Here is a 16,942-nt window from a genome sequence, read left to right as displayed (position 1 = left end):
CAGATGGAGGAGTAATAATAAACTTAGCTAAGTCTTGGGAAACCCGTATCCTAAGATGGCAGAGAGCAAAATCAAGAAATAACCTGATTTATATAATAGATTCCTCAAAACCTCAGGAACTTGGGTGGCTCCAAGGATAACATCTGACCAGGTAAAACAAAGCACGGTAATGTCACCCAAGTTTTCCAGAGATTAAAGCCACACCCCAAGCCAATCAATGCACGTTATTTCCCTGGTTAATAATTCAAGGCTGGACACTGACCTACTTGGCCAAATCAGATTAATGAGAAATACTTGCCAAATCTGGAGAGGGCTTCTTTGTTGTGATGAATATAAATGACAAGTATGTGGCCCTGACTGTTTCCAGTATACATTGTATGACTCTAATGGGATTCTGTTTTGTGGACAGCAGAACAAAGAGAGAGAAATACTGAGTCAACCAACCTTGATGCTAACATTCCTCTAGACTGCCAACTTTATAAACAGTAAATTTTCTGAAGCTAGTTTGATGGAATTTTGTAGTTATGTGTAGCAGAAACATCATAATGTGTAAGGGCTTACTTTTGTGCCAGGCACCACTCTAAGAACTTTACATGTAGTATCTGATTTAATACTACAAGATACATACTATCATATTCCATTCCACATATGAAAAACTCTGGCAGGTATATTAAATAGCCTGTCCACAGTCACAGAGTAAAAGAGGGAACAACAATTTGAATCTAGGCAAACTAGTAAATTGCAATCTTTAAAGTAATAGAATAAAATTAAATGTTAGCTATAGTCAAGATAAAAAGTTTTCAAAGATATAAGAGAGGGCAGTATATTTATGTCCAAATATTTCTATATGGGGCTGAAATCAAACATTTATCTTGTAGAAAATTTATAAAGATTTTTTAATGCCTTACCCTTCTTTTTCTTTTTCTTCTTTTTCAAATCTCCCTGTCTACAAAGAGAAAAAAAAAATCATTACCATCTTTGTGATAAAATATTTATAAAGCATTAAGTAAGTGCTCTGTAAGAGTTAGTTGGGCACTTATCATAAACATGGTTTAAGACTTGGTATCAGCTCACCAAAGCTAACAAACTAGTTAAGATTTGATTCAGGTTAAAGTCCATTAAGCTTCAGATACTATAATTTTTGGAAGGTACTTTAGAAAACAGAGGTGACAATTCAAAAACAGATTGTTTACATTGAAAAATTTTTTTCAGTGGCACACATTAAGTCTATGTAAAAAGTAATTTGCACAAGCATGAATATCTACAATCCCTTGGTAAGTTACTCTATGTTTGGCAAGACTTTAGAGAATAAATTTTTTGCCAGAAGAACACGTGTAGGTCAGATACATGCAAAGAATTATCTCTGGAAGGAGATGCAAAACAGGTTACATTGGTTATGGCCCTGGGAGAGAGGTGGGTAGACACGGATGGAAGACTTTTAACTTACTCTTATACTTTTTTATCTTTCATATTTTTTTTTTTTTTTTTTTTTTTGAGACGGAGTCTTGCTCTGTCGCCCAGGCTGTAGTGCAGTGGCGCGATCTCGGCTCACTGCAAGCTCCGCCTCCCGGGTTCACGCCATTCTCCTGCCTCAGCCTCCCGAGTAGCTGGGACTACAGGCGCCCACAACCGCGCCCGGCTAATTTTTTGTATCTTTAGTAGAGACGGGGTTTCACTGTGGTCTCGATCTCCTGACCTTGTGATCCGCCCGCCTCGGCCTCCCAAAGTGCTGGGATTACAGGCGTGAGCCACCGCGCCCGGCTTATCTTTCATATTTTAAACCTGTGAGTTTATTAATTTTTTAATGTAAGTAAAATATGTATTAAGTACATTGACCAAAAAAGGCACTAAAAAGGGCATACAAATTAACACTCCAAAATAACTGTCAAGGGCGGGGGGAGGGATAGCATTAGGAGATATACCTAATGTAAATGACGAGTTAATGGGTGCAGCACACCAACATGGCTCATGTATACATATGTAACAAATCTGCATGTTGTGCACACATACCCTAGAACTTAAAAGTATAATAAATAATAATAATAATAATAATAATTGTCAAGCATTCTGAAAGTGGCTGGGAACAGTGGCTCACATCTGTAATCCCAGCACTTTGGGAGGCCAAGGCAGGTATCACCTGACGTCAGGAGTTCCCCGTCTCTACTAAAAATACAAAAATTAGCTGGATGTGGCAGTGCGTGCCTGTAATCTCAGCTACTCGGGAGGCTGAGGCAGGAGAATTACTTGAACCAAGGAGGCAGAGGTTGTAGTGAGTGAGACTGCACCACTGCACTCCAGCCTGGGTGACGGAGCAAGACTCTTATCTCAAAAAAAAAAAAAGCATTCTGAAAGCTCTAGTGAACAGAGAAAAACATAAAAATACATCTCTCTATATATTCTTATGTGATATAACTCAAGAAATATGAAACAGTGAACTAAAGATGAGACAGCAACAATTCATTCTACAAGTCATTCAATTGTGAAAGTTCCCTCAGGATACCCCAAACAAGAAGTGTAACATACTGTTATCTTACTTGAGTGTTTCATCTCTTACCCAGAGTGTGCAATAGTATTCTAAATTGTCTCCCTACAAATTATACTCCACAGCCATACTAAAATTTCCCAACGGTTCTCTGCTCTTTCTTATTTCTCTGCCTTAGCTCACCCTTTGCCTACCTCGTCCTCATCTTCCTCAGAGTCAACACAATCATCTTCTCCATGAAGCCTTTCCTAACTTCCCACTGTCCTCAGGAAGAAGTGACTATTCCCTCCGGTGTACTCCTCTACGCCCTGTACAATCACAGCAGGTGCAATCTTTATTGCAATTATTGTTTAAATATATTTCCTTCTGCTAGACTCATGTTCCTTTTTTTTTTTTTTAAGATGGAGTCTCACTCTGTCACCCAGGCTGAGTGCAGTGGTGCGATCTTGGCTCACTGCAACCTCCACCTCCTGGGTTCAAGTGATTCTCCTGCCTCAGCCTCCCAAGCAGCTGGGAGTACAGGCATGTGTCACTACGCCTGGCTAATTTTTGTATTTTTAGTAGAGATGGGGTTTCACCATGTTGTCCAGGCTGGTTTCGAACTCCTGACCTCAAGTAATCCACCTGCCTCGGCCTCCCAAAGTGCTGGGATTACAGGCATGAGCCACCACGTCAGGGCTCAAGTTCTTTTGAGAGCAAGTACCATGATTTATTTTCTGGTCAACACCTAGCATAAACCTATCACATAGTGTATTGTTAAAAGAAACTAAACCTTTACATCCAAAAGTTAGTATAACAAAATACTAACTTTTAGTAAGATAAAGAGCACTAATAATGCCTAATGAAAATACTATTTTTAAACTTAAAAGCTTAAAAATTCAATGTATATCTTAATGATTGTCTAAGAAAAAAGAGAAAGAAGTCAGGTGCGGTGGCTCATGCCTGTAATCCCAGCACTTTGGGAGGCTGAGGCGGGTGGATCACCTGAAGTCAGGAGTTCAAGACCAGCCTGACCGACATGGTGAAACCCTGTCTCTACTAAAAATACAAAAATTAGCCAGGCGTGGTGGCGGGTGCCTGTAGTCCCAGCTACTCAGGAGGCTGAGGCAGGAGAATCGCTTGAACCCAGGAGGCAGAGGTTGCCGTGAGCTGAGACCGTACCATTGCACTCCAGCCTGGGCAAGACTGTCTCAAAAAAGAAAACAAACAAACAAACAACAACAACAACAAAAAGAAAGATTATTTAAAAAAAAACTTTTAAAGATGGGGGTCTTTCTCTGTCACTCAGGCTGGGGTGCAGTGACGCAATCACTGCTCACTGGAGCCTCAAACTCCTGGGCTCAGGCGATCATCCCGCCTCAGCCTCCTAGTAATGGGAACTAGAGTCAAATGCCACTATGCCAGGCTAAAGAAGGAACTGTATGTTCTTAGTTGTTACCCAACCCTGTTTGGTGAAGAAAAAAAAAAATAGTAAACATACTTAATTGAAAATCCATTTAAGAAATCCAACTGAATTTATAATTGTAAGATGAAATGGAATTTGGAACAATGTAACCTCTTTGAGACTCCAATTCCTTATTAAAAGTTTTGGAAGTTATTATGAGAACGACAATACTTTTTATGAAATGCAGAGTTTGTTAGGAAGAAATCAGTCACTGTTGCTGAGTTTTTTTTAAGTTAGGGAAAAATTTAGATTTCAAAAGGCATTCAAAAAAGGAGAAAGTAATAAAAACTTATGAAAGTCACAAAGCTAAGTAAATGTTTTATCTTTTCCATGCTCTATTCATTCTGAGTCAAAAGTAAAATCTTAAAACATTTTACTGTAGGTCTCTAACTATATTTTTAAGATGACAATGGAACAAACAAGAGTCAAAATCTGACTTCTTGTAAGTAAATGAAACCGACTAACCTTTTCTTCAAATCAGCAAAATAAATCATATACTAAATGATGTACTAAATATACAACAATAACTTATAGGTTAAAAAAGGCACATCCAGCCTATGGAGTGTTTAAAAAGGATGAAATATGTCCACATTTTAGTATGTGGAAAGATCTCTAAAACTCATTAAATAAAAGCAAGGTGGAAAACACTAAGTACAGTACAATTTTCCTTCTATAAAAAACAACTGGCTATAGTGCTCAGCACTTTGGGAGGCCAAGGTGGGTGGAACACTTGAGGTGAGGAGTTCAAGACCAACCTGGCCAACAGGGTAAAACCCTGTCTCTACTAAATATACAAAAATTAGCCTGTAGTCCCAGCTACTCAGGAGGCTGAGGCAGAATTGCTTGAACCTGGGAGGCGGAGGCTGCAGTGAGCCAAGATTGTGCCACTGTACTCCAGCCTGGGAGACAGCAAGACTGTGTCTCAACAAACAAACAAATAAGAAACTAAATAACAAAAAATAAACTAATCTAAAGAAAATATTCGTAAACCACCTGTGTGTGTAAACACAAAGAAAAATTTCTGGAATAATAGATTAAATTAATACCAGAGGTTAATTTTGGGCTGAGGGAAAAGGGAAGGAAATAAGGACAAAGAGCTGGGCACAGTGAAAGAAATGGAAAAGAAACGAAGAGAACTAGAACTTTATTCATACAAAATTTCTATAAGAATATATTTTTTATTCTTTGTCTAATTTAAAATCAGCATTAGAGAATGTTACAACGAAAAATATTACCCTTGTTCCTTTGGTTGACTATCTCCAGTAACTTTTCCACCCTTCTTCCGAATGTACGTAGCACCAGGAGAATTTTCAAGAGCCTCAACATCTACTTTTAGAGACATACTATCTGACGATGGCAAGTGTTTACTAAGACTGTGATAGAACAGGAGTCCAGGAACATAATATACACAAACACACACATTTATATATATACGTTTGCCAATATATCTATTGACACTGGAAGACTGTCTTTTCTTGATGACCTTCAACAAAAGCAAAAAATGTTCCTAAATCTTCTATACAATAACAATTACAAGTCATATCAATTATATAGTACACACAGTATTCTGAAAGGAGAACATGAGGAGTCATAATCTAATCCTCTATTCCTTAACTCAGTGATGTGGAGCAAGGTGGTGGCTTAATACAAACTCCATTCCAAAACAACTATCAAGTTTATATCTTGAGACTGCTTAGCATCCACCAACCCACCTCAGTTTTAGGAACACACTCTGATGAGAGTAGCACATATGATCCAAGCTCAATAAGGGCATCGAATTTGCGTATCAAGTAACTACTTGAGATAAGCAAGTGACCTAAGTAGTTGAATCCGAAAATAAGATTTCAGAATCATGCAAAACTACCCACATAAAATACGCTTTTTCTTTTCCTTGCTGCTGAACTTGAACCTGGAGGAAAAGACGCTATACCCTTTTGACTTCATTTTTGCTTCTGGATGAAACTGAACCCTAAGTTGGATCTATTGCCGCATTTTTCATCACACTGATCAACAAATTGTCATTTTTTGGTTTTACTAGTTAAAAGGAGGATTTGTTAGTTGCAATTTACAATGGAAAAAGCTCCAGTCAAAACACAGATATTAGAAGAGATCTATTGTGCTACCGAGGAGCTGTAAGGAACAACAATCAAAAGGATACGCTTTGGCTTTCTCTGGATCTACAAGTGAGTAAGCAGAAATTAGCTGTGCCAGGGTGTGAATATCTTTCGGATTTTGTCTAAAAGAAGAAATAAGAAAATTACTGAACTGTTTATAAAACTGGAGAAAGTAATATAAACAAGTAACTCTCTCATATCAAGTAGCAGCAATAAATGTGTTATTTCTACAACTCCATGTTTCAGAGCTTACTTCCATAGCTGTTGTAGGTCACTAATTGCCTCCTTCTTCCGCCCATATTTGAGTTTGAAGTTTGCAGCTTCTCTTATCAAGGACAAATGAGCAGGAGATTTGGGCTACAGTTTCAATAAAACGGAAAAAAAAAAGTTTCAAGCTAAATATCTAGCAAGTAAATGCAGTTATATTCATTAGACCTTTAAGAAATACACCGATGCATTAGATCCCTCATCTTAAGTTTCACTGAATGCCTGAAACAACAAAATCATCCACATATGTAGAGAAAAGCAGGTGGACAAATTATTAACTGTACAATCACCAACAGATAAATTTGGAAAACAACCTATATATATTTGGTGTCTACAACTGGAAACATTCCCCTATAATAATCAAATCTTAAAGATATGCCACCATAGTTCTCAAACATTAATTTAATATAATACTTTCCCAGAGCACTGATACCCTTCCACTGCTAACAGTACTAACAGTATAAAATGCCACCTGCACAGCGTTATGTATAATTTTAAGTTGGATACTGCTTATGCAGAGATCCATACTGGAAATAATGATATTCCTACTAGAGACATGATAAACAACTATTCCATGTATTACTGTTGTACTAATTGCTACCACCCATGGGTTCTCTAGCTATTAAAGATGATCTCTTAAATATGCAATCATGTACTATTATTATTTCTTGAGATTACATAAACAAATGTGTACATACACATACAGCAAGGAGCTTGAATAAATATAAATGAGCTATTTTTCTATTTTGCAGCCATTGCTTATTTCTAATAACTTAATTGGGATCTAGTATACTGAAAAAAATGAATTTGATAATCTAAATAGTATTTCACTTTTAAAATAGTGACGTGTAATACTTCAGTTTGCCTGAATTTTTTCACTACTACCTCTTTATTTTTATGTAAAAACATGCCCTCATAACATTTTACTCCATTTGTTTACCTGATGGTTTTGATACCACTGGATAGCTAGTGCGAAGACCTCAATGGCACTATCAATATCTTCTTCATGGCTGTACATGGTAACTAATGCAGACACCTACACAGCCAAAGGTATAAATTAGTGAATCCTCCGTTCACTCCCAGAATACCATTTTTGAAAATAAAAAACACTGAAAAAATAGCGAATAAAGGCTCTCTGTTAGTACCTGATTTATCATGAAAGCTACTCCCTTTAGAGAACATAGTAACTTTACTTCTAGAAATACCATGAACAACTGTGTTTTCCAAATATGAAGGTAGTTATCTGTAAAATAAACCTTTCCTTTAAAGCAGTGCCAGTTCACAAATGGTTTGGTAACTACAGAGGTTGAGAATAAGCCCTTAGAAATGTTTATACAATAAGACACTGCTGGACATTTAAGTGTACGATCAGTGAGGCATACATAGAGTGGCTGAACTCTCATGATGAATCCCACGTGGCATGAGCTGCTTCAAGCCAGTCAAAAGAGTGCCTAGTGTCGCTTAGGGACAGGAAGGAGGCCTACACAGCTGGAGTGGAGGGGAAGGGGGATGATGAGCAGTAGGAGATGAGGATAGAAAGGAAACAAACAGCTGGATCTTTAAGAACAATCAGTAAAACTAACAAATCTCTGGTCAGGCTAATCAGAGGGAAAAAGAAAAAAAGACATGAATAACCAGTATCAGGAATGAGAGAGGTTCTATAGATATTAAAAGGATAATAAAGAAATACAATGAAGAACTTTTATGCCAATAAAGTCAGCAACTTAAATGAAATGGATACATTCCTTGAAAGGTAAAATAAGGCCATATATCAAATATCAGAAACATTTTAATTTCAGTCATATACTGTATTTGACTTTAAGGTAAAGTAATTATAGCACAATCCTTAAAATATGAATCTTCAAGGGAAAGCACTACCATATTTTTACATTTACTGAATGCCAACTGCACAGAGGCCATGTTAGAGAATGAAAACATGAATAAAACAGCCCCTGTCCAAAAGATGCACTACAGAATTAGTGTATACTATGGAAAAGATGCTTTCACAGCTATATTAATGATTGAAACCTGCAATATTTGAATAATCAGAAAACTAAAAACTAAATTTGTTGGCCACTATTACAAAACTGTTCTAATTTAAAGAAATCACACCGATGAAAATGGTTTAGGCTAAGAAATTCCCTATACAGATCTGAGATTATTTGAGGTTGGCTTTCAGTGATACTGTAAGGCCTAAATAGTGCCTGGCACATTTAACTGAATAAGAAACCAATACCAGAGCAGAGAATGAAATTAAATTTATACCAGACAATCATTACTATTATAATTACTACTCCTACCTTAAAGTGAACACATACTACACATAAAAATAAAGTGAATACACATTAGACATATAAATAAATTATCAATTCAACTACTTTTCAATTTTGTAATGTTTCAAACTCACCATGCCTGGTTTATGCTTTAACTCCTCTATGCTTCTTAATATTAGACATGCTTTAGAAATATTACCTTAGGAGAATAAACAAAATCAGCATTACATAGAAGAACACATATTATGAAAAAAAATACAAGAAATTTTACTTCCTCCCACTACTTTTCCTTAGGAAAGCAACCATAAGTCATATTTTGTAACATCTCTAAACATGTAAGTTTTGGGCCTGGGGATGGTGAACTCTATTCATTTAGAGACAAGAAAATTGAGCTCTAAAGAAATAATATACCTTGCTTAAGTTCACAAAGAAAGTTAATGGCAGAGCTGCTACCAGAAAAGAAGTGTCTTAACTCCCAGTCTGTTGAGTTCTATTTCTTCTTTTTTGGGCTGTAACTTGAAAGTGGGGTCCTTCCCTAAAGGCCTTGAAATATGTTACTGTAGATATGAGTGCAATGGAAAATTTCCTATGGTGTTAAATTCTGATTTTGTACTCACTGCAAACCTCAATAACTCAAAATTTCTAGTCTTTAAATAGAAACAAAAAACCATGACAGACTGTCAGGAATTTCAAGATAATAAATCATCCTTGAAAAAATAAACTAAACACACGAGGAGGAAAGATCAAGGAAAGGGCAAAGAAGAGAAGACAGGGCTAAGAATAAGGAAAAAGAGAGAAGGAAAGTAAAGAAATGTGAGAATTGGATAAGAGGGAGATCTGCAGTGTGTCTCAACCTTGTTTTCATTATTGCCCTACTAAGGACATTTTAAACATTTTTTCCCTAACTGCCAACTCCTCTCCTTCAACTCATAAAATTTTCATTTCAGCCATTGTAATATTTAAGATTTTTGTGACGAATTGTCACCCCCATCGAAAATTCACACTCTATACCAGAGCTGTTTGACAGAACCTTTTGTGATGATGTAAATGTCCTATATCTGTGCTGTCCAATATTGCAGCCACTAGTTGCACATAGCTACTAAACTTCTAAGATGTGGCTAGCATAATCAAAGAACTGAATTTTAAATTTAATTTAACTAATTTAAACTTAAAATAGCTACATGTGGCTAGTGACTACCAAACTGGGCAATATAGCTCTAGATATTCAAAGTTAGATCAAAACCACAGACAAAAACACTGGCAGTTTTAAGATTCAAACACATCAGTTCTTGTTAAATTCTATTATCTTTCCCCAAGCCCAAAGACATAGGTGGCAAAGTGTAAAACAAAGTAAGAATGAAGGGCCAAGCTAAGAAATTCTGAAAACTATGATGCAAAGTAGTCATACAAATATTACCAAGTGACAGACATAAGCATTTCTGCATGTGACATACTCAGGCAATTTGAGTAGTACGTATGGTCTTTTGGAACAGAGGAATTCTTTGCTTCAGAACTTTCAAGGCACAGATTGAGAATCATTCTAATAATTTAGGAATAATCTGTGAAAAGGGGCAATTACCTCACTACTAAATCTGTTGGAGATCATACAATCTAGCTGCATGTTTCAAACAGTAATTATTATGCTTTACCATTACACAAAAAACTTAAAATCACATAGTTCACAACTGTAGAATCATTTCAACCATGTTTTCATTAAAATATTTTAACCACGATGAAAACCATAATACCTTGAGAAATTTTCAACTGTGCCATGGTCAGCTTAATTTCAGCCGCATTTTCTGGATGCTGATCTGAAAATTCCTATTTTTTTATTTTGGGAAAAAAAAATCACATTTAATTTACACATCTAATTGTATACATTACAGTTATTTAACTCAGCTACATAAGATTTTAAATTCAGTTTTAAAATATTAAACTTCTGGCTGCTGGTCAAAATCTTAACTTGGGAAAATTTTTATTCAACGCCCACTTTTTTTCTTAAAGGTATGCTCTAAAAGTAAGTGTAATAATGTCAAGTTTTCTGTAAGTCACTAACAGAGAAATCCATCATCCCTCGGCCACGGGATATTGCTTCCAGAACCATCCCGCATTCCAAAACCCAAGGATGCTCAAAAGTCCCTTATATAAAAGTACAGTATTTGCGTATAACCTACACACGTACTCCTATACATTTTAAATCATTGTTAGATTACTTATAATACCTAATATAATGTAAATGCTATGTATATAGTTGTTATATTATCTAGGGAATAATGATTTTTAAAGTTTGTATATGTTGAGTACAGAGGCAATCATACATTTCCAACCCCAAAATGTGCTTTTTTATTTTTCTGAGGCGGAATCTTGCTCTGTCACCCAGGTTGGAGTGTAGTGGCGTGATCTCGGCTCACTGCAACCTCCGCCTGCCAGGTTCAAGTGATTCTCCTGCCTCAGCCTCCCAAGTAGCTGGGATTACAGGAATGTGCCACCATGCCCAGCTAATTTTTTGTATTTTTAGTAGAGATGGGGTTTCACCATGTTGGCAAGGCTGGTCTTGAACTCCTGACCTCAGACGATCGCCTGACTGGGCCTCCCAAAGTGGTGGGATTACAGACGTGAGCCACTACGCCAGTAGACCCCCACAAAGTTCTTAATCCATGGCTGGTTGAATTCTTGGGTGCAAAACTCAAGGATACAAAGTGTCAACTGTAATAAAGATTACAAAATAGATTTTTTTTTTTGCTGGGGGGAGAGAAGGGGTGGTATCTCTTCACTGAGTGTGCCTGCTAGGCAATTGTGTCTGTCCGGATGATCCTAATCGTACCTGTCCAACTTTCCAATGTAGTTTATATTCAAGAAATTTAAATATGCAATATAATAGCTGGTTTGGGCTGATAAAAACAAAGTCAGTATCTCCATAATTGAGGTTCTGGAGTGGAACTCAGTGGAGATCAGATAATTGCAAAAGAGGTTAAGCATGTTCTAGAATTATACATGCCTAAACAATCTTCTAACTCAGGTTATTGCCTGAAACAATCCCCTAACTCAGGTTAAATAGATCTCCAAACAAAACAGCATTCTTTAGCATTTATAACAAATATTTACATTATAGAAATTTATATAAAACAAAGCTGTTGACTAAAATGGCACTGAAATTTGTGTAGTGGTACATTTCTGATTAGTTTTCCCATTAAATTTACATGCTTGTAGGTTATTACAACACAATGAAAATGAAACAAGGCTGCAAATGCCTGACACCTCATTCAAGTAATTATTTTACCTGAAGCAGCTCTATTGCTTTTGTGTGCTGCTTTTCACGGCAGAGCTGGGCAGCTTGGATTAACACAGGTAAGAGATGCTCGGGACTTTGGGACTGTAAACTGGCAGATATTTTGCGGCATTGTTCAGCCTAGAAGATACCCAACCCCCACGACAAAAATAAACTGGTTAATGAAATTAAACACTAAATGACCAGAAAGAAAAGAAACATGGGAAAATTAGTTGAAACAAATATTAACCAAAGAACTGCCTAGGATAAGAGAATCAGTTTACAGTATCTATTCTCAATTTTTTCTTGTAAGAAAATGATTTCTATTTATTGAATTTAATCTATGAACTCTAAAAGCCTTTAGTAAAGGAGAAATTCTAAACATTCACTTGGATGCCTAAATTCTAGAACTGTTTAAAAAAATCAAACACATCAAGTATAAGCATTTGCTTCAAAAACAAAATGCATATGTATTGTTTGTTAAATTATTAAGAATAACTTGACTCAGTTCTAAATAATAGAAACATTACTGCCTCTCGGCTGGGCACGGTGGCTCACACCTATAATCCCAGGACTTTGGGAGGCTGAGGCAGGCAGATCACGAGGTCAGGATACCAAGACCATCCTGGCTAACATGGTGAAACCCTGTCTCTACTAAAAATACAAGAAAATTAGCTGGACGTGGTCATGGGCACCTGTAGTCCCAGCTACTAGGGAGGCTGAGGCAGGAGAATGGCGTGCACCCAGGAGGCGGAGCTTGCAATGAACCGAGATTGTGCCACTGCCCTCCAGCCTGGGCAACAGAGCGAAACTCAGTCTCCACAAAAACAAAAAACAAAAAAAAAATTACTGCCTCTCTCTCTCCCACTAAAACTTCTGCTCTAAAAGAGTATAAAACTAGAATTAGAATGCTTACTGGAGTTAGACTTGACCTCCTTAACATTTATAACTTGATGTGATTATACACAGCAAAAATGAAAGATGGGTCTTAAATCTATAATCATGGCCAGCATCTTTGATGATTTTATCTTAATTCAGATTAGAAATAAGGTAATGAGAAAGTTATCTCATTTAAAGGTGTGAATACGGTTTTCTTCACCTTAAAAGGTGTCAACCCTACACCCTTATAAGAAATTGGGCAAATTACTTGCTTAATAAATAAAATCTATGACATATAACATTCTTTCTTTTTATTAGAGACAGTCTCTCTCTGTCGCCCAGGCTGGAGTGAAATGGCACAATCTCAGCTCACTGTAAACAATTCTTGTGCCTCAGTCTCCAGAGTAGCTGGGACCATAGGCATGCACCACCATGTAGAGACAGGGTTTCGCCATGTTGCTTAGGCTGGTCTTGAACTCTTGAGCTCAAGCAATCCGCCCACTTTAGCCTCCCAAAGTGCTAGGATTACAGGCGTGAGCCATTGTGCCCAGCCAATAATATATATAATATTTTGAGGAAGGAAAAAAATATATTTATGAGTCGACGACAAAATACAAACAAAAACTATAAACAGATTAGACTAATATCCCTATTACTCCTCATACACCATATTACAAAAGGTTTAGCCATGACACCAAAGGTAATTACCCACCTGGTTTGTGTACATAGCAAGTAAAGCTTTGTTAAATTCTATAGCTTGTAGTTGTTTCTTGGACAGTTTAAACTCTACTCCTTCCGCATTGGTTAATTTCACTTTCTTCTTGGAGTCAAAGACATTTTGGTCCTAACAAAAAAAGTTTATCCACCATTAACAGAATCTCAGATTTCAACTTACTCCTTTTTTTATTAACTTTATATAAATACAGCAGGAGAGCTTGAATCTATCTACCTGACTGGGGTGCCTAAGCTAATAAGATGCATATAAAGTTATCTTGGTTCATAGAAGTAAACAAAATCTCTGCAGTTCAAATCTACTTGTATACACAGTTATCCCAGAATCTACGCCCACTCTTTTAGAGCCTTCTCAAAGGAGGCTTCCTAGGTATAAAAAGGTTTAACAAGTGCACTGCTTTAAAGAAATGGAGAACAAGATTTGTTTTATTTTTCCACTATTAATTGCTTGTTTTGAGCTTTCTGAAGGAAAAAAGGGACAGCACAAATTGCAGTGTATTAGGACTACAAAAATACCTAATTTGACAATTCCTACAAGCTATGCCCTCTAGAATTTAGATGATAAATAAAAAGTAACTCACTTCTCTTCAAAATACAGGCATATCTTGGAGATATTTCGGGTTTGGTTCCAGACCACCGCGATAAGGCAAATATTACAATAGAAGGAGTCACAAATTTTTTGGTTTCCCAGTGCATATAAAAGTTATGTTTACACTACATTGTAGTCTATTAAGTGTGCAACAGCATTATGTCTGAAAACAAGTACATACCTTTCTTTTTTTTTTTTTTTTTTGAGACGGAGTCTCACTCTGTCACCCAGGTTGGAGTGCAGTGGTGTGGTCTCAGTTCACTGCCAGTTCTGCCTCCTGGGTTCACGCCACTCTCCTGCCTCAGCCTCCCAAGCAGCTGGGACTACAGGCGCCCGTCACCACACCTGGCTAATTTGTTGTATTTTTAGTAGAGACGGGGTTTCACCTGTTAGCCAGGATGGTCTTGATCTCCTGACCTCATGATCCACCCACCTTGGCCTCCCAAAGTGCTGGGATTACAGGCGTGAGCCGCCGTGCCCGGCCCAGTACATACCTTTATTTAAAAATACTTCAATGCTAAAAAATACTGATACAGAGATATGAAATGGACACATGCTGCTAAAAAAAAAAAGATACCAACATCGCCAGGCAAAGTGGCTCACGCCTGTAATCCCAGCACTTTGGGAGGCAGAGGTGTGTGGATCACCTGAGGCCAAGAGATCAAGACCATCCAGGCCAACATGGTGAAACCTCGTCTCTACTAAAAATACAAAAATTAGCTGTGTGTGGTGGCACATGCCTGTACTCCCAGCTACTCGGGAGGCTGAGGCAGGCGAATTGCTTGAACCTGGAGTTTGCAGAGAGCCAAGATCCCACCACTGCACTTCAGCCTGGGCAACAGAGCGAGACTCCATCTCAAAAAAAAAAAAAAAAAAAAATAGAGCCAACAGACATGCTCAACACAGGATTGCCACAAACCTTAAGTATGTGAAAAACTTACAAAGTGTAATAAAGTAAAGCACAATAAAACGAAGTATGCCTGTAGTCACTCTGTAAGCAAATCATGAAACCTCAGAAACACATCTGTAACCACTTTTGAACCCATTTTTTTTTTTAGTAGAAAATACTCATGTAACATATCTACTGTTTTTCATTTCCTAAAGTCCCTTCTTCTTAACCAAGCAAAAGTATAAAGAAGCTCAATTTCTAAAATTCCCATGTAGGGGCACAGTGTTATCTTCCCAAAGAAAGACCTTTTAAGAATTACCGAAAGTCACATACATCTCCAAAAAAAGGGAGAAAATGAAGTCACACTGATTGCATCCTGAGAAGCACAAACTGAGCATCTGAGTATCTACTACGTGCACAATACTCCAGCTTTGTAAAACAATGTATTTACTTGCAAATACATGATGCCACTGTGCTTTTTTAAAACAGGTCTTCTACCAGTTTAAAGACTAAAATGAAGTAAAGAAATCTAAAATAAATTCTACTTTTTCTTAGTGTTGAGCTCCAAACCAATTTGAAACTATTTTAATGTGCAGCAAGAAACTGCCTTTCATATAAATCAATCCTAAAGAAACCATATTTTCTAGCTGGTTCTCTCACATCACTATTTTAATACTTCAATTAATTGTGCACATCACTGCCAGACTTTTCTTAAACTTGATTTCCAAGGCTCTGATATAATTCAATCTAATCTACTTTTTAAACTATCCAGCAAATACATACTCTCTTCTGTTTCCCCTAGAATCCCAGCAATTTGGGAGGCTGAGGCAGGAGGACTGCTTGAGCCCAGGAGTCAAAAGACCAGTCTGGGCAACATGGCAAGACTCTGTCTCTACAATTTTTTTTTTTTTTAATTAGCTAGGCATGGTGGTGTGTGCCTGTGGTCTCAACTACTTGGAAGGATTGCCTGAGGCTACAGTGAGTAATATCAGAACCACTGCACTCCAGCCTGGGTGACAGTCTTAAAAAAAAAAAAAAAAAAAAAAGAAAAGAAAATACAACATTTTCCATTAAGACTGTTCCTGGCCGGGCATGATGGCTCACGCCTGTAATCCAAGCACTTTAGGAGGCTGAGGTGGGCAGATCATGAGGTTAGGAGATCGAGAACATCCTGGCTAACACGGTGGTGAAACCCTGTCTCTACTAAAAAAAAAAAAATTAGCCGGGCTTGGTGGGGGGCGCCTGTAGTCTCAGCTACTCGGGAGGCTAAGGCAGGAGAATGGCGTGAATTCGGGAGGCAGAGGTTGCAGTGAGCCGAGATTGTGCCACTGCACTCCAGCCTGGGCGACAGAGCAAGACTCTGTTTCAAAAAAAAAAAAGTGGCTAAAGACATTAGTACAGTACTCTAAGTTAGAGTGCTTATATATATATTTGTAATATTTTACATTGGATGGGGTGTGGGGGAGGAGAAAGAGCACCTGTCTATACCCCCTAAAAAAAGAAAACCCAAGAAAAAATTATATAAAGAACACTTTCACATTCAGATTCCACAGATGAAGAAATCATATAAAACATGCATATACTTAAAGTTTAAAAGCCCCAATAATTTATATCTTTTACAAAGAGAGAGTCTCTATATTATTATACACTGGGAAAAGGGGAGGATCTTAAAAACTCTAGGATCTACTACAAAAAGTTTTATTACTCAAATATACCTGGCAGCATCATTATCGTTAGGAGAGTTAAGTAATACTCTCCATTGCGATTTTGCTACAACTGGACTTTTTTCATCATGTTAAAAAGAACTCCTAGAACAAAACTAAAACTAAGGTGATGAGCTTTCAGGATAAAATATATCTGTAAGGAAAGCCACGAATATTCCATACCTTGTTAATGGTAATGATGTTATTTGCAATTACAGCTAGTAATCCCACATCTGTTGGTCTGTGAACAACAAGCAACAGTCAAAACCAAACAAACCTTTAAAAAGAACCCTATCCCTATA

The 16,942-nt window shown here is 37.2% G+C and overlaps 1 protein-coding gene and 1 long non-coding RNA gene across 2 annotated transcripts in view; one reads left to right on the top strand and one right to left on the bottom strand.

Moving 5' to 3' along the window:
* The window catches only part of LOC139362383 (uncharacterized), a 33,630-nt gene extending 21,713 nt beyond the window's left edge, over positions 1 to 11,917 (top strand). Inside the window, exon 3 of the long non-coding RNA XR_011621198.1 lies at positions 11,791 to 11,917. This is a non-coding gene — a long non-coding RNA (uncharacterized lncRNA). The remainder of the gene's footprint in view (positions 1 to 11,790) is intronic.
* Positions 1 to 16,942, bottom strand: part of LOC105463553 (signal recognition particle 72) — a 35,511-nt gene that overhangs the window by 6,776 nt on the left and 11,793 nt on the right. Inside the window, exons 8-17 of the mRNA XM_011710731.3 lie at positions 16,824 to 16,881; positions 13,440 to 13,571; positions 11,861 to 11,989; positions 10,329 to 10,401; positions 8,715 to 8,779; positions 7,248 to 7,343; positions 6,294 to 6,397; positions 6,085 to 6,162; positions 5,162 to 5,299; positions 909 to 946 (exon numbers count right to left, since the gene is read on the bottom strand). Of these exons, the coding sequence (XP_011709033.1) occupies positions 909 to 946; positions 5,162 to 5,299; positions 6,085 to 6,162; positions 6,294 to 6,397; positions 7,248 to 7,343; positions 8,715 to 8,779; positions 10,329 to 10,401; positions 11,861 to 11,989; positions 13,440 to 13,571; positions 16,824 to 16,881 (911 nt within the window). The remainder of the gene's footprint in view (positions 1 to 908; positions 947 to 5,161; positions 5,300 to 6,084; positions 6,163 to 6,293; positions 6,398 to 7,247; positions 7,344 to 8,714; positions 8,780 to 10,328; positions 10,402 to 11,860; positions 11,990 to 13,439; positions 13,572 to 16,823; positions 16,882 to 16,942) is intronic.

The sequence above is a fragment of the Macaca nemestrina genome, chromosome 3 (genome assembly GCF_043159975.1).
Source record: "Macaca nemestrina isolate mMacNem1 chromosome 3, mMacNem.hap1, whole genome shotgun sequence".
NCBI lineage: Eukaryota > Metazoa > Chordata > Mammalia > Primates > Cercopithecidae > Macaca > Macaca nemestrina.
The sequence above is the reverse complement of the archived record's forward strand: the minus strand, read 5'-3'. Positions and strand labels throughout refer to the sequence as shown.